Source organism: Hippopotamus amphibius, chromosome 5 (assembly GCF_030028045.1).
Source record: "Hippopotamus amphibius kiboko isolate mHipAmp2 chromosome 5, mHipAmp2.hap2, whole genome shotgun sequence".
Lineage (NCBI taxonomy): Eukaryota > Metazoa > Chordata > Mammalia > Artiodactyla > Hippopotamidae > Hippopotamus > Hippopotamus amphibius.
This window is the reverse complement of record NC_080190.1, coordinates 116,499,567-116,522,309: the sequence shown is the minus strand read 5'-3', so window position 1 is coordinate 116,522,309 and position 22,743 is coordinate 116,499,567. Positions and strand designations below refer to the sequence as shown.

The following is a 22,743-nucleotide window of genomic DNA, read 5'->3' as shown; positions in this document are numbered from 1 at the left end:
ATTGTTGAAGGAGCTGCCTTCGTGATACAGCAAGTTCTTGAATAATTGTTAAGCTTAGGTCACCGCGAATCTCCAATGTCATGGATAGACTGTTTTAGTGTAGTGACACATAAAAATTCTTAGTTACCAATAACTTTTACCAAAAGAGAATTTTATATAATATTGTTATGAAAAGTGCATCTTGAATACACTTGTGTTTCTAGTTTTATCTACAAGGGGAAGAGTGGTGCCATTTATTGAGATGAGGTAGGGCATATTTTTTCTGCTTTGTGTATGATTAACTTCTTAGTTTACTAGATTGAGATGATACAGCAACTGGTGAAGTATCCGATATGGACATTCTGTACCTGAGCAGTGAGGGGATCTTTACTCAGGTTTATTTTCTTGAGACTATTTTCAGAGTTTCTCTTCCAACCCAGTTCATTCTTTCTAGTGCTTTAGTCTGCTGAACTTTGGCCTCTGTCTCTCTGTTTCCTTGGACTTCTAACTTTAGAACTTTCCTCGTCTCTGGGCCAATCTTGCACTGGGGTTTGACACCAGCTTCCCTCTGTCCTATGTCCCAAACCTGAGGGCTGGCCGCACCTGCTCCAGTGCCTGGCCACGGTGCCTGTGTGCAGCATGGGCACACCATCATTCAGACAAAACAGGAAGTGAGACAATGAGAGGATGATGTCTTTAGCCTGATGTGTTACGATTGAAATGCGCATGGGGATTCAGCAACTAGCTCAGTAAGACAAGACTGTGCTGGTGATAAAGATTTGCTGGTCATCACCGTATATAGGAATAAAACATCAGTGGTATGGGTTAGGTTACCAAGGGAATTGTACCCTTGGCATTTCAGGGAGAGACTGCCTACCTCTTAAGAAGAGAATTCCTGTGAAGGAGACAAAGAAGAGGAAAGGTAGGGCAGCATTTCAAGAAAGAGAATGGGGTTAACAGAGTCTGTCATCACAGGGAAACAAATCAAGGACTACAAGTTTTTACGTTACTAACAGAACAATTTTGGAAGAATGGTAAAGAGAAATTGAACAGATGTACATTGAAGAGTGTGTGGATGGAAGAAGGTGAGCTTTTGAGGAGGAATCTTTATTCATTGGCTCAAGAAGCTGTTGATCTAAGGGAATGTGGGACAAATTCCTTACGCTCTCTAGTCTGTGTCCTCACCTGGAAAATAAGGGAATTAAAATACATCATCTCCAGCCACCTTTCTGCCTTAATATTTTATCACTCTAAGAATCTGAATCAGTTCTTTAAAAAGAGCAGAAGTGTAACAAGCTAAGTTGCACTTGGTTGTCATTATCACATAAAGACAGCATCTCTACAGTTGTCTCTGCAAGTTTGCTCTGTGTTTAACAGCGTACAAGCAGTATGATACTTGTTTTGTTTTTGTTGCATTATTTGCATTGTTTCAGCAGTTCACACGGTTATAGCTGATTTAAATTCCTAGTTTGTTTTCATCAGTAGAAAGGGTGGTACCACGTTATTCTGAAGCACTCTTAAAAAGAAAACAGAGAATGGAAAATGCACTTGTTCTACAAGTAGAACATTTTGTTTTTAAGGTTGGGTTATTAAGGATTGCTTCTAAAACTTTTTTACTTATCTCTCTTGCATTCCAGGTATTGCAATTTCAGATGAACTTGATAAGGTACGTTGAACTATCCATCTAATGAAAATATAATATAGAACTTACATTTTTATACACTGTCTGAGTTTCTGAAATATAGTTTATTTGATGCTATCATTTTAAAACTTTCAAAGTTACATGCTTTCTTTTATGAAAGTTATTGCATGAAATATATATCACCTGTTCTTTTGAGTTGAGAGTTTTAGAATTTGAAGAATTCTGAATCACTGTAATTTAGAGAAAATTGAATCACCGTAATCACTGAATCACTATATTGAAAATGAAAACTAATACAAACTATTTAGATTCTGCCTGTCTCTATATGATGATGATGATGATATGGAAGACACTTGTACTTTTCTGTAGCTACCCTTTGGAAACCTTATTCAGTAAGGTGTTTTTTGTTTTTTTGTTTTTTTGTTTTTTTTTAATTCCAAGGGAATATGCTGGTGCCTTGCAGTGGGGTGATAGTTGTGAAGGTGGTGAGAAATGATATGATTAGGAATATATTTTAACGGATCAGTTATAGAAGCAATCAGTCCGTGATGATTCCTAGGTTTGGGGGATGAGCAAGTAGGTGAATTGTAGTGCCATTTAACACAATTGGAAAACCTGGGGAAATAGCGGATTTGGGAGATTGGGGTAGCACCACGTTTTCTCTTTTGGATTGTTTAGTTTGAGTTGTCTGTGAAACATATTTATATGAGTCGTTGCTCATGAGCAAGATTTGATTTAGAGTTATACATTTAGGAGTCATTGAAATAGAAGTTCTCATTTTTTTGGTCTTAAGACCCCTTATACTCCTAAAAATTATGTGGAGGACCCCAGAAGCTTTGATTTATATAGGTTTTATTTATCAATATTTGCCATGTTAGAAGTTAAAACTGATAAAAATTTTACATGTTTATTCACTTAGAAAACAACACTATTACATTAACAAAAATAACATTTTTTTGAAAAATATTTTATTTTCCAAAACAAGATATTTGTGAGAAAGTGGCATTGTTTACATTTTTGAAAATCTCTTTAATGTCTGGTTGAATTGAAAATTTGGGGTTTTCATATCTGCTTCTGCATTCAGTCTGTTGTGGCTGAAAAAAAATCTGACATCAGATTGGAAAAGGGAGAAGCACCTAGAAATAGCCATCAATATTTGATGAACATTGGTCCAGATGTCTCTTTAAACAGAGAGCATATTGAAATTTGGCTTGATGGCTACATATATAGGTAAGAAAGTGATAGAAAGTATAGTACAAAAAATGGGATTATATAAACCATGACATTTAAAAATAAAAAACTATAAGGTAATAATTATAATTTACAAAAGCAATAAAGTTAGTCTGTTCCAAGTAGGACTGCCCCTTTTAAGTTTTGTATCAAAAAAATACATTTCTGATTCACTAAATACGTGAAATTTATGAATGTACTTTTAAATATAAATTACCTTTGATAAACCATCATAATATATTAAAATTATTTAAATCTCAGTCCATACTAACTTTGTGCAAAACTAGGTCTAGACTGTATACCATAGCAAGTAGAATAAGTGGCAGATGAGGTCTCCCGGCTTTGTCCTGTTCTTCTAGTCCTCCTCTGTCCATTATTGTCTTTGTCCCAGCTGGTCTCCTCCTTATACTGTGACTTTCCTTATTATTTGCAGAAATTATTTGTCTTGTATTTATTTTTTTGTGTTCATTCTAAGTACAAAGACATAATTATCATTATTTCTGGGTTCATTTGCTCCTTCCAGTGTATTCTGCAAAGCCCTGGCTGCCTGAGCCATAAATTAGCTTCTATGACTGCTTGGCCCTTGTCCTTCCTTTTTTTTCCTGGGCTCTGACTTGCAGCCTGGTTGGTTTCTACATCAACCTTTTTTTGGTGAGCTGAAGAACATACCAGTTGTTCTTTGAACTGAAAATGGATTTCACCTCACTGGATAAAAATGTGGAAGCCTTGACACTTGGTTAAATATCATCCTTAGGACACATCCTCCCCCCCACTCACCTCCTCTCTTCTAAGCCCTGGCTGAGGGGAGATTTATTGAGAAAGATGCCAACTATTGTCATAAATAAGCTTTTACTGAAAAAAATTGTCGGTGCAAAAAAATTGTTCCCGCTCTCACACCTGATATTCAGGAGTATGAGGTTATACAGAGGACACTCAGGCTGCCAGAGCCAAAACCACCATCCTTTGCCTGCTTGGAGAGAGGGAGAGCCTGCACCATGGCGCCCTCTGCTGACCTTGAAGCTCACAGTCTTGCATTTTTCTCAAGAAAACATGAATCTCAGGCAGGTGCTGAAACCGTAGTCAAAAAGAATGGTTTACAATGTGTGTTGAACTGACACCTATGTCTTTAATATAGTAATAAAAATCAATACAGCTTCTTCATTTTAATCTTCCATTAACAATTTTGGGGGTTCACTAAAGATCTGTCTTTCGTAACCTTTATAAAATACTGATCTTTTACTCTTATTCTAATTCACTTATAGTTTCACTGAAGTTATTTTTTCTATGACTTTTAAAATTAGTTTATGAATTCTGATAAAGCTAATAAGAATTATTAATTCTACTTAAAATGGAAAAATAAAACAGAGGCTAATGTTATTTTTGAGGCTTTTTTTTTCTTAAATTGTGAGACTTCAATAAATGTCTTATTCATTAGTCTTTTCGTTTCCCTTTTCTTAGCCCATTGTATTGGTTTTCTATTGCTGTTGTAACAAATTGAAATACCACAAATTTATTATCTTACAGTTCTGTAGTTTAGAAGTTAAACCATAAGTCTTCCTGGGCTAAAATCAGGTGTAACAGGGCTTCGTTCCTTCCTGAAGTCCTAGGGAAAATGTGTTACCTTGCCTTTTTGGCTTCTAAAGGTTGCTGCATTCCTGGTGCATGGTCCCTTTTCTACATCTTCAAAACCAGTAGTATCTCATTTCTGTCTCACTGCATTCAGGAAAAGCTGTCCACTTGTATGGAATCCTGTGATTAGTTTGGGGCCACCCAGATAATCTGGATAATCTCATTTTAACATCTTAACCTTAATCATGCAGAGCCCCTTTTGCCATGTAATGTAACATATTCAGAGGTTTGGGGGTTAGGACATGGACATCTTTGGGAAGCCATTATTTTGCTTACACAGCGACTATCCAAGTTCAGATGGTATTACCTTTCATATCTTTATGTAATTCTTCAGGGTCCTACCTTTCTAATTCACCCTTCAATATGCCATAGAGTAGGCCTGGGTGGTGCCTGCTCGGTTACCCTTTAATAGGGTAGTGTGACCCATCCTTCAGTTCCTGTGAATATTGGGTGCTTACGGACTCACCCTTCTCCAGAGGATTGTCTCAACTCAGTGGGAGCCATCCTGCCCAGAAATGCCTGGGTTGGCCATCAACCAATGACTGACTAAAATAAGGCTGTGAGTTTACGTTACAGAGCTCCCTGCAGGTTAGGCTGAGAGTAGACTTTAGCTGAACCCGTATCTTTGCCTAGCTTCTTCCCGTTTTCTCCTGCTGCCTTCACTCTCTTACAGGTTTCACTTAAGAGACCCCCATCAGTTAATCACTTGCTCAGCCTCTGGTTTTAGGGAACCCTACCTAGGGAATCCTGCTAAAATTTTTTCCATGACTCACTGCTACTTAACAAATTAAGTCCAAGTTTCTAAGACTAGAGTTAAGTTTCCATTTTGTCTTTCAAATCTGTATCTTATGCTTTATTTTCCTCTTTTTCTCTACTCAGAGTCTGTGCTGTGATGAAAAAGGAATACTGTGAGGCAGCCAGACTACAGTACTTCCAAGTCATATTTTTTATTTATTTCCACATTTTTGCTCATTGTCATTCACTCTCCTTTCTCCAACTGTTTTTCGTCCTTCAAGCTCCAAGCTTTTAATGTCTAAAAAATTATATATGCAGTTATTCTTTGATCAAATGATCCTACTTCTATGGGTCCATTCCAAGGACACACTTGCAAAACTATAAAAAGACCAATGCGGGTGACTATACATTGTTGTGCTATTTTAATAGGAAAAGAGTTGAAATAACTGAATGTTCATTAAAAGAAGAATATGGATAAATTATGGTACATACACTGTAGAGTACTGTACAGCTATAAAAATGAAAGAATATCTCTGTAGATACTACAGAGTGATCCCCAGGATATATTGTTGAATAAAAAAGGCAAGGAGAAGAAGTGTGTTTATAGTATGCTACCATTTACCTAAGTAAGTGTAATGGAAGTATAGATATAATATTTGCTTATATTAAAGCCAAAACAACAATGGCAGAACCTGCCATACTGTAAAACACACATGCGCGCACGCGCGCACACACACTTACTTTTTTTGTTGCCTATGGGAGAAGGGAAGGAATAGAGAATAGGAGTGAGGAAGGTGTAGAGAGGATAGAGATAGAATCTTGACTTCTTAGAACTTTGTTTATATGAGACTTTGGAACCATTTAAATACTTTATATAATTTTTAAAAAACAAGGTTAACTTTTAAAACAGTTATTTCTGACAGTCAAAAGCAAAATGAAACAAATGTGCACAACTGTATTTCAGGTTAATGGCAAAACTCACTGAGGTGAATTATTCCAAGTCATAAACACAGTGATTTGATTGTTCTCTAGTGGGATATACCCAAAGCACAGAGGGAACAGCATCAGCTTTTAAACTGTTTTTAGTAATTGTGTCACTAATGACAGTGTTGATATTATTATAAAGAGACTGTTGTGTATGCTTTGTGTGATATAGCAAAGAAGTAATTACACTGATATCCTTAAGAACCAGAATTTTTGGCATAGGGGAAAGGAAACACAGATATAAGATCCTAAGTTTAAGTAAAAATCCTATATCCTGTTTTAAATTGAAAGTATCATCAAGAACTCATAATATTTTTTATTTTAAAAATGAAACTACACTCTTTACAGGTATTGAACACAACTAGAGCCCAGATAGTGTTTTCTGAATATTGTTCTCTATTAAAAGGAACCAGGTCTCTTTGGAGAAATGGCTGAATCTAGATTCGCAGCTGAGAAAGTACAACTTGAGTCTGGATATCATTTAGCATCAAAAGGTAAAGATTCAATCAAAGAATGATGGAATGTGTCAGAAGGACATAGGGACCTCCTTGTACAAGATCCTACTAGGAACATTAAAGCCTAAAAATAATGATAGTAATGTGTTATAGTCCATTGAATAAAATAAAACCCATAAATCCATACTGATATACCTATGTACATACATATACATACGTACATACCTACATAAATGGAGGTGAGGGAGAAGCTTTTTCTCAGAGTAGAGTACCAACAAATACATTTAGAAGGAGTGGTGAAACTAGAAAATCACAAATTGGCAACCGTCATAGTAATTGACGAAGACAAAGTTCAGCAAAGAATATTAAAATTAGCAGATGAAATTTTGATGAACTACAGGATATCTGTATGCTTTCAAAATTACTCCTCAGAAGATACTTAATAGTTGATGAGAGAAAAGTAGCAACTGTACAGTGGAGAACATGGAAGACACCCCCTTAACCAAGTGATCAAGGTTGTCTCATCAGCCCTGGGACAATTCAGCATCATGTGCGTTTTGATATGAAAGGAATACATCATTTCTGCGTTATTCTTCCCCAAAATACACGACTTGAATGTAGTCATGAGGAAAAATTTGAAAAACAAATTGAAGGACCTACTAAAAAATAACTGGCCTTGTTTTTAAAAACCATGAAGGTCATAAATGTCAAAGAAAGACTGAAAACTGTTCCACATTAAGGGAGATGATAAGACCACATGACAATTGAACACCATACATGATCTAGGATTTTTTTTGTGGTATGCAACATTATGTGAATAATTGGGGAAATTTAAACAAGTTTGGTGTATTACTATTATATCCGTATTGGTTACTGGTTTTGGTAATTATACCGTGGCCATGTAAGAAAATCCCCTTCTTTGTAGGAAATACACTCTGAAGTGTTTATGAGTAAAGGATTATTCATATTTAAGAATTACCTTCAAATTGTTCTGGGGAAATTATATGAATGTGTGTGTGTATAAATATGTATGATAAAGCAAAATGTCAACTAACAACATTGACATTATCATGTTAACAATATTTAGGCAATCTGGGTGAAGGATATACAGGAATTCTTTTTTTTTCCCCTCAACTTTTTCGTAAGCGTGAATTATTTCAGTTTAAAACATAGATATTCCTGAGATCTGTCCACTATTACCAACCCCCAAACAGTGAGCACCCCGAGTGTTCAGATTCTAGCCTTAAAGTATATTTCCAACTAAAAAGAATCATAGTCCCTTGGAATATTGGTTGCTTCCAAGTTGGGAGCAGACAGTGTACAAAATGAGCCTAAAATATCTTATGCCAGAAGGCAAGAACTATGGAAGACCACTAGGACTATGTCAGAAGAGCTCAGGAGCCGGCTTAGTCTTGTACTGGAAAGTGTTGAGAAAATTTGAAGGTGAATAATAACTGCAGTGCAGTGAATTATATGTAATACTTTGAAATCCATATGTTCAACCAAAAAATTACTAATCTTTAGCAGCTGCAAGGGGGCCAAAGTTACTATTTTCAAAAACTGGTAAAAGTAATGGGAAAGAATCAAACTTTCAATCTTTCTTTCCCATATGAATCATACTTCAGAGTAACCAAATATTTGATGACAGGAAGTTTCTCTTTACAGAAGTATTCCAGCAAATAAGTGAATATGGAATTATAAAATTAGACAGTCACCACTTGTCTAGTGAATTCCTAGTGAATTAATGGCTCTAAGCAGTAATTATCAATGCTGCCAAAATCACTAAAGGAGAGTCAAGGGGATGTTATGTGCCTGCAGATGAAACCAACCATTCTCTCTGAAGCAGTATTGGCAAAAACAAAAACCACAACAAAAAGCTTTATACTGAACTAACTACTAATTTACAGAAATTACAAAGGGCAGAGAAACATTTTAAACCACATCACAGGGATGCAAAGGGGAAAATCCAGACTGTGGAAAACTCACAGGACAAACAGCTCAGGTTTTTTGAACAACAGCAGCAACAGCAAAATTACAAGAGAGAAAATGAGACAGTGGAAGAGAATATATAGATTAAAAGAGACATAAAAGACTGTCCATCAGTCACAACATACTGAGTCTTGCTTAGAGTCTGACGTGTGCAACAAACTGAGATAATTCCCTAAGATAATCAGGGAAATTTGGTAACTAATTAGATATTTGATATTAAAAATATTCTTTATATTTAGGTGTGATAATGGTATTGTATTTGTTTACAAAAAAGCACTCTTACTTTTTTAGACATTACATACTGGACTGTTTACAAATGATATGATACATAGTGAATGGGATTTACTTCAGAATGATCTGGGCAGAGAAGGGGTGATGTGGGATGGAGAGAAGGGCAACGTGAGTTTACCCATGAGTCGATAAATGAGGAAAATGTGTGTGGTACAAAGGGGTTTGTTTTACTCTTCCTTCTACTTTTGTATTAGTGTGAAAATTTCCATAATAAAGAGTAAAAATTTTAGGTCATGGGTAGCAGGGTGCAGAAGATAGCGAAGGAAAGGAGGAGAGAGAATATTGAACACTTGTTAGGGTTAGCAGGTATGCTAGGTATTTTTGACATTATTGAATTTAGTTCTTGTACCAGTCCAATGAAGTGGTTATGCTTTTCCTGTTTTACAAATAAGGGAACTGAAGCTAGAATGATTAAGTGATTTGCTGAAAGTCTCTGAATTAGTGGAGATGGAATGAATGCTCCCCTGCTGGCTTCTGATTCTGTTTTTTTTTTTTTTAAGCAGCTCTTTATTGGAATATAATTGCTTTACACTGTTGTGCCAATTTTTGCTGTACAACAAAGTGAATCATCTGTATTTATGCATATATCCCCATATCCCATCCCTCTCAGTCATTGCCCATCATCAAATTGATCTCCCTGTTTCATGCAGCGGTTTCCTACTAGCTATCTGTTTTACATTTGGTAATGTATATATGTCAATGCTACTCTCTCACTTCGTCCCAGCTTCCCCTTCGCCCCCCACCCCATGTCCTCAAGTCCATTCTCTACAACTGCATCTTTATTCTTGCCCTGTCACTGGATTCTTTATCTGTCTGATTCCAAATCCATGCTTTTCCCTTACAGTATCTACTGTGTACTCCACCATAAAAGGGGAAGTCTGAAAAAGAGTTTAATGCATTATTTTAGTAACTTTATTGAGATAAAATTCACATAGTAAAATCTACTCTTTTAAAATGTATAGTTTAGTGGTTTTTAGAATATTCAGAGACTTGTGTAACCATTACTTCAACCTAAATTTAGAACATTTTCATCACCCCCAATGTCTACTCCCCATTCCTCCTAACCCCTTAGCCCAAGATAACCACTAATTACTTTCTCTCTCTTTTGGTTTGCCTATACTGGAAATTTCGTATAAATGCAGTCATAAAATACGTGGTCTTTTGTGACTGTTTTCTTTCACTTAGCATAATGTTTTCAAGGTTCGTTAATGTTGTAGCATATATCAGTATTCCATTTCTTTTTATTCCTGAATAATATTCTGTTGTATGGATATACCACATTTTGTTTATTTATTCATCAATTTGTGGACATTGGAATTGTTTCCCCTTTTCAGCTATTAAAAATGTTTCCGTGAACATTCATGTATAAGTTTTTGTGTGAACATGTTTTTAAAATTTCTCTTGGGCATACATGTAGGGAATGAAAATGCTGGAACATTTGCTAACTCTATGTTTAATTTCCTGAGGAACTGTCAAACTATTTTGCACAGTGGCAGCACCAGCAAGTATAAGGGTTCAGATTTCTCTATATCCTTGCTAACACTTGTTGTCTGTCTTAAAGTATAGCCATCCTCATGGGTATAAAGTAGGATTTTATTGTGGTTTTGGTTTACATTTTCCTAATGACTAATAATGTTGGTAATACATCACTGAAACATTGAATCGTACATTGTCTTAATTGTGTCATTTTATTCATTCTACAAATGTTTATAAAGGACTTTCTAGGCCAGACCTTGGTAGGAAATGACAGTTCATCTTTTGTAAGTGTAGGCAAGAATGCTAGTCGCTGGTGGGTTTGGTAATGAGAAAATGAACAAATTCTCTGCTGATTGCTTTCATTTTCTCACTGGGGTAAGCAGCATCATCAGTTGAGCATCAGGAGAGAGACAGGTGATGCAATTAACTAAGGCATGAAAATGTATCTGCACTAAAAGAGAAAAACACAACTAACTGAACTTTAATCCAGCAATATGTCATGTGCACTTTTAACTTTACTAGAAAAATACAGAATTTCTCTCAAGAGAAGTTGTATTAATTTATGCTCCCACCAACAGTTTGTAATAATATATATTGCTCTGATACTGGCTGACACTGGCTGTCATCAAGTATTGTAATGAAAAATGGTTTCTCATGGATTGAATTAACGATTTATATCTTGTGATAAGATTGAATGTCTGCTTGTCTCTTTTGCTCATTTTTTTTGCCCAGTAATTTTTTTTTTCTTTAGGTTTGTGTGAGTTTATTATACATTCTGGATGTCAGCTCTTGTTGGTTATGTGTATCTCTAGTCTGTTGTTAAATTTTGAGGCGTGTCACCACTTTTTAAATGGTTCCTTCTATTAACAGAAATTTTTAACATGAACGTGTAATGTTTTGTTTAAGAAATCCTTTTCTATACTTGACATCATGAATATATTACTGTTTATTTTCTATTAAAAATTCTGTTTTTATCTTTAATCGACTTGAAATTATTTTTTTAATATGGTGAGAAGCTGGAACATACTTTCCTCCATATGGATAATAAATTTCCTGTAACTATTTATTGAAAAGTTCATCATTTGTCTATAAATATGCATGCTTCTTTCATTTATCTTGTTTCTGGGCCTTCTGTTTTCTCCTTTTGATCCATTTGCTTATTTCTGTTGTTTCATTGGGTTTGGAATTGCTGTGTATTTTAGATTGATATGAGAGAATTGACATCTTTACATTTCTGAGTCATTCTGTAAATGAACAGAGCATGTTTCCATTTAATTACATATTATGTTTTATGATAGTCATATAGTTACATTAAAAAAAGAGCATGCAGATTTTTATTAAATTGATTCCTAGGTACCTTGTATTTTTGGCTATTATTATAAATGGTATCTGTTTTATAAGTTACATTTTAAAACTTACTGGCATATAGGAATGAAAGTTATTTTTCTAATTTTATCTTAAATTCAGTAAACTGAACTCATATTAATTTGTAACTTGTTTCTGAATTCTCTTGATTTTTCTATATAAAAACATACGTGAATGATGATAGTTTTGTTTTTTCTTTCCCATTAAGTGATGAGTCTGATGTGGGATAACCACATTAAATATACCTATTAGAAAAGGGAAATAATGAGAGGTTTATAGAAATTACTAGTTCATAGCAGTTCTCAAATCTTGCTGGGCAAATGTCATCAGGTCTTCCTGTCTAAGGGGTTGGGAGGTGTTCCTTGATTAAGCCCCAGTTCTATTCCCTGAGAGTGGAAACTGGGTTCCCTGGGAGTCCTCATCTGTTGTTTTCCACAGCTTGTGGTTTCTTTTTTTGTTAACCTTTTGGCCACTTCTGAAGAAGGCATTGGAAACGATGCCGTGGAGCAACTTCTTTAGCTTTCCTCCTTGTGTAGAAAAATGGGTCCCCAAGGGCTGTTTACTTCTTGAATAGTCTCAGTCCTTTTTATTTCAGGCTGGTGCCTTTGCCAATTCAACTATCCCAAACAATTTTTGGGTTTCCTGTGTATATGATTCCTCTCTTCTTCTTGTGCCAAAAACCACATCCACAGTGCTTCTCCAGACATGCCTGTCTCTCTAGATTTAATTACTGGTCTTTTAGATGTTGTGAAACAACATTCTTAATAGACACCATCTTAGTTTTTTTCAGAGGTTAATGAAGGGTCTTATGGCAGCATCCTTGATTTTTTCTTTACCCTGCTGTATAGCACAGGGGGCTATGCTCAATATCTTGTAATAACCTATAATGGAAAAGAATGTAAAGGAAAAATATATATATTATATATATATATATATATATATCAGTTTGCTATACACTTGAAACTAACACAACATTGTAAATCAACTCTTTCAATAAAAATTTTTAAAAATGAAAAAAGTTAAAAATTGTTCATCAGTGTTCATGAATTTTTATATGATTTTTAGTTAGACATAAAGGTACTTCATAATTCACCATTTTTAAGTTTTTGAATTATTTTTAATTCAATGAGGACAGTTTTTGTGCTTATTTTATTAAATCATTGTGCTAGTTATTATGGAGGAAAAAATAAATTTAAGACATGATTCCAGTCTTCCATGAAGTTTGTTTTATTAAGACGAGAAAACATTCAAATAACATGGAGTAGTATCAAATGTACTGATAACCAGTGGTCAGAGATGTTGAAACTCACTGTGGGTTAGCAGGTTGCTGGGAGATAGAATAGTTTCCTGCTAATAGGAAATACTAAGCAAATCTGTGACCTTTGGAGAATGACTACTAATGCTTTTCGTATTGTTTAAGCATACTTGTTTAAGAATCTGATCATTTAGGGACCTCTAGCCTTAGGAGGGCAAAGGAATATATATTTATGCATTTCTAAGGAATCATTAGGATTTACATCATTTAGCACTGAAATTTTAAATGTTTTATTTATCCATGTACTTAAAATATTTTCCAAAACTTCTTGTATTCAGTGTGCAGTTTTAAAATTTCTTTTGCCATATACTGATACTTATGGAACTGCTTTTCTTCACTGAAATCCTTTCATAAAGATTTATGGAGAGATTTTTACTTAGCTTAATCAAATATAAGTAATAGAACCAAAGAAAAATCTATTTTACTCTATTACAAGTAAATGGACTATATTCAAGAAATTTTAGAGATACAACATTTTCATAAAGGAATAAAAACAGCTTTGTGCATTCTGAAAAATAAAAATAGTAGAGTCCCACTTTTCCACCTGTAAAATATTTACTCCCTAAACTCCTCTGACCCTATTTGCAACTCTTTGTATTGCTTTCTCGTCAGCTATTTCTCACTAAATTTCTGCTGCCAGCTGGAGTTAAACAGGCTGCATATCAAACCATTTATCCCTCTCTCTGTGCTCTACTCTCCAACAGCAGTGGCATCTATCATTTGATTTACCAATAAGCAACCAAAAAGTTATTTCTGACTCTCAGCAGTTCTCAACTTTATGATCATTCTCAACTCTAAATCCTGTTTCATTTTTTTTTATATTTATAATGCCTAAACTCACCCATTTCTGTTGTTACAGTGGTCTGTTTCTTTGTCCCAATTCTTATTAAGCCCAGTTTTGTCCCAGTATGTAGAGATTGATAGCATTGTGTTAATTATCCAATCTTTTTAATATACTATCTGTAAAATGAAACTTTATAAAATGAAAATCTGTACTGTCAATTCCCTGTTCTGTTACTCTGCCTGTATTGACAACCAAGCATCTCCTCTTACCTGACTCATGCATTCCTGCTGTTCTGTACCATTTTTCCCAAGATATGTCACATATTTAGAAGTGGTTTAATAAATACAGCCCACATCCTTAAATAATTGTATCTAGCATATGACAGAGTTCTGTGGTTTAACTATGCTTCCTACTAATTCATTTGATACAGTGGGTTTTATAATTCCTATCATGACCATTTTACAGTTGGAGAAAACAAAATTCAGAGAATAAATAACATTTCAAAGTCACATAGGCCAAAACTGATTCTGAGGCTGTAAATATGTTTATAGGTATTTTTCCCTAAAACATGTCTTTTTCCTTAATCTGCCCTTAAATGCAAATATAGACTTAAAATTTAACAGTATTGCTGTTAATTTTAATTCTTGTGCTTCAAATGATATTAAATTGTGGCAGATGAACATGCCTTTCCAGTAATTGCAAAACTTTGATTTGATTGCATGATTTCACAGCTGCAAGCTTTGATTTCCTGGCTCTGGGAATATAAATACAGAAGGATTTCAGGTTATTTGCTACATTATGCAAACATTGAAATTTATCTGCTACATTTTCGTGTAGGCTGGGGAATCAATATTAAGATATCCAGCTACTTTCTGTCACTTATCACTTGGATAAATGTTCATCAAATATGTCTTAATTATATTTTACATGTTGATTTTGATGTGTTTGTATATTAATGCTACACTGTATATATGATAATATTGTATTTGTATAATATTTGGGGGAATTGTAAAGATTCAGAAGATCACATCTAAGTTTTTAAGGAATTGTTCAAGACTCTTATAATATTACAAATTATAAGTCTGTGTTTCTCAGATCAAGATATTTTAAAAATACATTTTTTCTCATTATAAGACAAGTGCGTATTTATCATAGAATATTGAAAAGACATTGAAATGCCAGAAGAAGAATTAAAATTACCTGTACTCCCTCCATTCAGATAAAACCATTAAATTTTGGTCCTACCATTGTTTTTCCCAATGAATCAAGCTATATATGGCACTTAGTAGGTCATAATAAATATAAAAGAATGAATAAATGAATGGGTTAGTCCATGAATGCTGGGTTGATGGAGTATAGTATAAACCCTGACAGTTCTTGTTTGTTTGTTTTTATTTTTATAATACAAGTTTCTGACTGAAGCTTTGATTACTGAGGTGGCTGTCTCTGATAAACATACTGCAGAGGGCCAGGTTCCCTCCCCACACTGTGGCTCTTTAGTTTTAGAGGTCTTAATTGATTTTAATAACTCACGATTTATTTTTTTCAACTGGCCACTTTTTTTTTTCTCTTTCTGCCTTAAATTTCCACTCTCTGTTTTAAAATCACCAATAAAGAGTGAGCGCAAGAAACCCTTAGCCCTCCGCCCCACCTTTGACCCCAGTAAAAGCAGAAACCCAGGCCCATGCTTGCTCTCACGCGCTCTCTCTCTCCCCCCACTGAACCTCATTGTGTGGCACCAGATGTACTGTGTAATTTCCAGATTCCCTAAGTAATAAACCTTTTATTTTTTTCAAGTTTCCCAGTGGTGATTGCTGAAAGGTGTCTTACATTCATAATAAGAACCACACGGGCCGGTCCGATAAGAACATTGTTTATTGGTAGGCTGAGATGGCACATGGATAGACACCCATATGAATTTTTTAAACAAAAATTAGATCATACAGTAGGTATTGCTTTTTAATCTGCTTTTTCCCCATGTACCAAGATATCCCTAGCAGCTGCACGTGTTCAGTATTCATTTTAAATTATTAAATGATTTAAATATTTAAAATACCATTTTAAGAGCCACATCATATCCAAGTGTATGAAGCGTTCACTTTAGCATTTTCTTGAATTATCATAGCATGCCCATCATTGATATTGCTCTGCTTCTAACCTCTACTGGATTTCTAGAAGTCCAGAATGCTTTGCAGTTGGAGCCAATGCATCCTTCCAGCCCTGTCTCTTCTTGACTTTGACTCCACCTCAGTTTCCTCCATATTTGAGAAATTATGTACCATTTTCTAGCAGCACCAAGCTCTTTCATGATGTGGGCCTTCCCATACACTCCTCCTTCTGTCATAAATGCTAATCCTGCTCCTCCATCCTGAGAACAAACATGCAGCCATCCAAATCAAAGCTTTCACTTCTGGATCCTTTATCACAGTAGCCTTCACAAGTCAGCACAAATCATATAGAGTAAGTCATCTAGTAGAGATGGAGAGAACTGAATTTTAAGTCAATTCAGAAAGAAAAAAGGAAAATTTTGATTTGAGGAAGCAGTTTAAAGTCTAGATAAGATTATTTCCCTGTTGTCCTGTTAATGGGAATATGCAATCTAAGGCACAGAAATTCTTTTCTTCTCTTCAGGAAACAGTGGCATTTAATTCTTCTCTTTTGAGACCCCGTGTGATTGGAGAGTGGATTGGTCGAGAAGAGAATGACGCTGATCCGCTAGCCGCTGAAATGCTACAGCCCCCAGTTCCAAGAAGTAAAAATGAACCATGGGAAAGTGAAGATAATAGCTCTAGCCCTGCAGGAAGGTGAGATGAGACGTCTTCTAAAATTCTGAATATTTTAATCGTTTAAAGCAAAGGAGAAATGAAGTGCTTGGTTTTGATGAAATAACTCTTGGCAGTTCTATATAGAAAATTATGTTACACATAAGATAAAAATTTCTCTGCTTTAAAATTAGAATTTATTTAGATTTGCTTTTAGATTTGATTTTGATTTTTTTCTTTACATCTAAGAAAATTATCATCTCCTTGCTACTAGAACCAAATAGAAAAATAATTTCAAGGACATAAACTTTCAGTTGAGGCCTACTATAATATTGGACAGGACCTGCTATATTATTGGGCTGACTGTTAAGATTGGAGAGGGAGGACTTCTGATGTACCAGAGAAATCTAGTTATTCAACGAGAAGAAAAGGTGGAGTTAGATGGAATATAGAGAGAAACCTTGGTTTAGAACCATTTTAATTTAGAGTTTATAACTATGATCAAATATAATTATTTACATTCTCTATGTTTAATTTTTGAAATTATTTTTGAAACTATTATGATTTGTGAATTTGAAAGTCCCTAATTCATTTTACTCAGCCCTATGATGCTCAAAATGGTGTCAGAAGATTTGCCTTGTTTCCATATACTGGTAGAAGTGGGGTAATTTTGAAAAGTCTAGATCATATTTTTTTAGAAAAAGTATCAATATAGTCAGTACAGCCATTTCTTGTAATACTAAGTACAGTGAGTAAAATTCAAAACAAAAATGAAAATTCCTACAAGGAAGTTGGAATGAAAAAGCATTATTGAGGCATGGCTTACAGGAGATTGAGAAAAAGTACTCATGAAATAAAATGTAACAGAAGCTTAAACTTTCTGTGAGTGTTACTAGCTGACCACCACAGAAGAGTGATTCCTTTGTATAGCATAGCCACAGTAACTTTATATTTCCTACATTAAATTTAGCAGCAGCCAATAACTATTCTTTCTAAAGGAGAAAATTGTATTTTCTACAATGTAGTAGCTTTCAGGGGTTTTTTACTTTGACTTATCCCTTGGCTGAAGGGAAGGAAATTCAGAATATTCACTAATGTGCTTGAGGCATATAGAAAATTGATTCTATTTCCATGAGAAAGAACTTTTAAATTATTAAAATAGTTGAAGTGTACCGTATAAGGAGAAGAAAACCATTTCTAAAAATCCATTTACCGTCTTTCGTGAAATGTCAGATCAATTTCACCTGTCAATAAGGGTAATTTTATTTTTAACACTAGACTTATGAAACCCACTAGACCTTTATCTTTATTCATTGCTAGATCTTTAGTTCTTAAATATGAAATAGAGAAATGTTGACTTTCATTTTGCTTTCACTTAGTCATAATACTAAATAGGAGATATTTATGGCAAATGTTAGTGCTTCTATTTTCTTCCTAGCCGCAGTGAGCTCTGATTCCCTCTTGAATATCCAATAAAGGAGAATCTTTCCTACAGTCCTAGTCAAAGCCATTACACAGAAAACTCCTTCCATGAAGATCTCACTCAAACAGTTGTTTTGAAAAGTTGTTTTCAGTTTTATTTTTATCTGTCTTTAAATTATGACTTGATATATTACCCATGAAATGAAGAAATTGGTAAAATCCTGCCCAGATGCCCCATTAGAGAAAAAAGGAATGCATGCTTTCTGAACTAAATTTAAAGAGTAGCAGTAAAGTATGAGTTAGAAACTATATTTCATCCTCTAATACAAAACCAGGATTTCTGAATTTATACCAGGAACTCACATAGCATTAGATTTAGTTTGAATGGATAAAAACAGATTGGGGAGCAATTTTTTAATGAGTCTAGAGTTTGTAACTAGAGTATTAGCTTTTGCCCTTAAATAGTAATGGTCTTGTCTTATAACTTAACAGTCAAACATTAACAGACTAAATAATATTCTAGACTCTAGAAAGAGAAGACTTAATTTTCAAGGATGACTTCTTGCATTCTTCTGTCCCCTACTGGACCTGGCGCAGCGCCATCGTCAGTAGGCTTCTGTTATGTGAGTGGAGGAGGCACAGAGAAGGCTGTGAGTAGACATCTGATTAATAAAACTTATTTATAAGAAGGTTGTTTATAGTCTGTCTTAACTTTTAATTCCTTTCCTATCATGGATTTCCCTCTTGTTATTTGCTCAAGTCTTATTTGAATGGCAGCTATTACAACACTCCACGTTTAGTACATAGTCCACTTTCCCTCTTTCAGACCAATACGTACATTGCAGGCTGGACTTTTACCATTAGATTAGAGAAGATTAAATAAATGGTACTAAACCTTGAGACTCTTATGGGTAGACTCTTACCCACCATTTTTTCCTGGAACTTTTTTTTTTTTAGTGATATACCTTACCTGAATTTTCCCTTGGGTCCTACAAATACCGTATTGTGTGAAGTGGGTCAACAACTTTAGTATACATAGCCGTCACCTGAAAGGTTAAGTTCTGGTTAAAATGAAGGCAGTTATGAGGCAATATGGAGAAACTAATAGAATAAGATGAGCTACTGACGTGGAGTTCATGACCCCTACATGTGCAAAATATTCCATGTGTGTGCAAATGGACATTTTCCTTGCCACATCTTTCTTAGATTCTCTAAGAGGTTCTAGATTAAGAGAGTTTAAGAAAGAAATTAAAGCATCTGAGCAAGAAAAGGGAGAAGGGTTCATAAGAGAGAGGTGAATGTGTTAGGGAATGATCGCAAGCTTTCTATGATTGTCATGTACTACTGGTTGTCATCAATTGCCATGGCTTGTCTAGCCATTTAGTGGGAAAGAATATATATTCATTGCACATTTAGAGTTATTAAAATCATCACACTGATAATATTAATGTAAAGAAAAGTTGAGTTAATAAACCTATATACTTCTATTTTGAGCCATCCTAATCAGACTTTGCAATAGCTGAGTAATAGATTTTCTAAGATTACTTGCTAAATTATAACATGAATTTTTAAATAGGCTTATCAAGCCTTGAAAGCCTAACAAAGCTCCCCTAACCTGGACCACTTTATTAAAATAAGAATAATATCAATAAATATTATAGCTCTTGTGAATCAGCTTTGTTCGTTAAGTGAACATTGCTATTAGATAGTAAATAAGCCATAAAATGAATAGAAAATCTTACAGCTTAGAAATACACATTAAATATTAAAAGCTAAATTCACTTCCCATGAAGTGTTCCTTTTCATTAAAGCTCATAATTGCTTCTGAAATATCTGTTAACAAACCCTAGAAATGTTCCCCTCCTCTTAGATCACCTCTCTTGAGAGCAAAAGACAAATAATAAACAAGTGAGTATATGAATTTATGTCATAAGTTCAAGTAGTGGTAAGTGCTACGATGGAAAATAAACAAGAATAAAGAAATAACCATAATATTGTCTAATTTTGAGTATTGTAGATATGTTAGAAAATATGTAATGCATGTGGCAGAGTTTAAATCAAACTTAGTAATTTAGGAACATTCTCACATGCAGATTTTAAGCACAAAGAATATTGATTAGTCAAAAATGATTTTCCCAAAGTAATCAAAGAACAGAAACCTTAAAAATATCTAAAACATACAAAAATTGTATCTTGTGACTCACAAATTTCTCTTCAAAACCAAATAAGTATGTAGCTAAATCATATATTTCAGGATGTTGTTGAGGTCATTTTAATAAATTCAAAATTTGTTCTCTTCTCATTTATTTAGGAATTTATTTATTTACTTATTTAGGAAATACATATCCTATTTCAAATAATTATTTTATGGAACACATTATTAGTCATCTGGACTCATAGACTCATAGGTGAACTTTTATTATTAGACAGGCAACATTTTGGATTCAATCAGTGTCTAATTCTTATAGCCCAGCACTATCTTCATGACCAAATTATGTATTTTAATGAGACTAAAGAAAACACTTGCTTCAACCTTCATGAAATAGTCTTGGTCATTGTCAGCTGATGAATGGGAGTTATGCATTTATTATCTGCCACTTGTTCCTCATTATTCACATTCCAGTCTATTTGTTTTTCCTTCTTTTGTTTCACTGCCAACCTCTCCATTTCTCTGGATTTTCATCTCTCTCAAGTTGGAGGATGTGTATTACATCTACTTAAATTAATTCTTATTTTATTCCTGCTTGAGGGAAACCTCCTCCTCTTCATCATGTCTTTTTCCTTCATGAGGTGACATCTGCCATTTTCTTCCTTTGGGCAATAATATGGAAAGAAATCAGATTATAGGAAAGAGAAGAACTTTGGGAAAAATTTTAAAACTATGTATGGTTGCCACATGGACATGTTAAGTTTTCCAGTCAGACATTGTCTTGGGAAGTTGCAGGAGAGAGCCATGAAAGACTGGCTTCTTTACCCAAAGGAGGCTGGCTTTATCGCGAGGAAACTCTACCAAATTTACAAAGACTCTTTTAGACGGGAGGGCACTGAGAGTCATTTAAATGCCAATTCTGGTTCCATCCCTCCTTCTACCCTGTCCTACCCCCAGATCTAGGCAACATGATGGGACTAGTGAGGAAATTTATTTTAATTATGTAAATTAAAGTTTTCATTAAAAAATCTTATAGTACGTTAAAATAGTCATCCCATTACATGTGTTTTGCTTCGCATGCATTTGTTTCGTAAATCAGGGAATTTTTTATAACGATCTGGACTTTCTACCTCTTCTAAAAAATTAGAAAATCATTGACGGTGGGCTTTAATTCCCAAATGGCAACAGTTGTTAGGAGCCAGTTAGCACCTCCTCCCTTAAATGGAGAAGGAGTTTATCATATTCTTCACAGATACCCGTCTAGGAAATCGTTAATGGGGTACCGAAGGATGTCTTTCTTAGAAAGAAGACAGTCTGTATTTCCATTATCCTTGGGGAAAATTTTACTAATGTGTAAAATTTACATAGATTTGCAAAGCAAAATAATTTACCACAGCTAATTGATGATGTCTTCATCATTGAAAATTAACATTTAACTATTTCTTCAGCTTAAAGGTGGAGCCCAAGACTAAAGGATTAAAACAACAGCAACAGCAGCATAAGAAACTTCTGGCAGCAATGCTCTCTCAAGATTCTTTTGAGTCTGTCCATAGTCCCACCCCATCGGTAACAGAAGATGATATTGATAATGAAGATGATGCAATGGAATTGCTGGGTAATTTTAAAAATTAATAATTTCTCTGTTTCTTTTCTGGCATTGTAAAAGTGCGTAGTGGTTAAGAGATTTTAAAAGTCTTGAGTAGTTTTGTCTTAGGGTAAAGAAACCCTTTAGCACACACTTTACATTAGACTTTCATGGAGTTGCATGTAAGAATTAAGTTGAAATCACCTGAGAATGTGAAGTATTTATTAGACTGTACTTTGTGCTTTGTATATGCAGCACTTACCTTCTGACTAAAGATTTATTCTCTGTGCAATTGTTATACAAATTCAAGTCTGCTTTATTCTCTGATTATGATTGCCTTGATCACATCTTTTGTCTATAAAATGCATCCAGAGTACATATTTCAGTCCTCATTCCAAGATGTCTCCCTATTGTTTCAAGGGTGTTTTAGAAAAAGCGAGTTAAAAGGGCAAAAATTAATGTTTTTATGTCTTCCATAAAAGACAAGAAAGTTCGCAGAGATTTCAGTGTTTTTATAGGCTCATTACTTTCATGAAATTTTTATACATAGGAAATCCTTTTGTATCTTTTAATGAAGTAAATATATTTTTGTTTCATCAGAAATCTCTGCATAATAGTTTTTTTAAATTGAACTTCCTTTTGTAAAACCATTTTTTCAAAAGAAGGAAATGAAATTTTATTTCAGAGTGAATTTTTCACATATAAAACAGTGAGTTTTTAAATTCAGTGATTTTAGCTCTTCTATTCTAAATAATTAGAACAGTTTTCAAATACTTTGTAACAATATACTAGAAAGTGAATAAATAATAAAATTATTGGAATGCTTCAGATAGGTTTAACCTATAGAAAAAGGGGCCCCAGAAGTATACAGATTTTTTAAAAAAATTTTTTTCTAAACTAGCTTCCTGGGTTTTCAATTTTATGGTAGTAAAATACTATCATTATAATAAA

At 34.3% G+C, this 22,743-nt stretch overlaps 1 protein-coding gene across 1 annotated transcript in view; it reads left to right on the top strand.

Moving 5' to 3' along the window:
• LOC130853882 (uncharacterized protein C8orf34-like) overlaps positions 1-21,839 on the top strand; it is a 111,244-nt gene extending 89,405 nt beyond the window's left edge. The window contains 3 exon segments of the mRNA XM_057736318.1: positions 1,617-1,645; positions 16,506-16,678; positions 21,656-21,839. Coding sequence (XP_057592301.1) covers positions 1,617-1,645; positions 16,506-16,678; positions 21,656-21,839 — 386 coding nt within the window.
• The last annotated feature ends 904 nt before the right edge of the window (positions 21,840-22,743 follow it).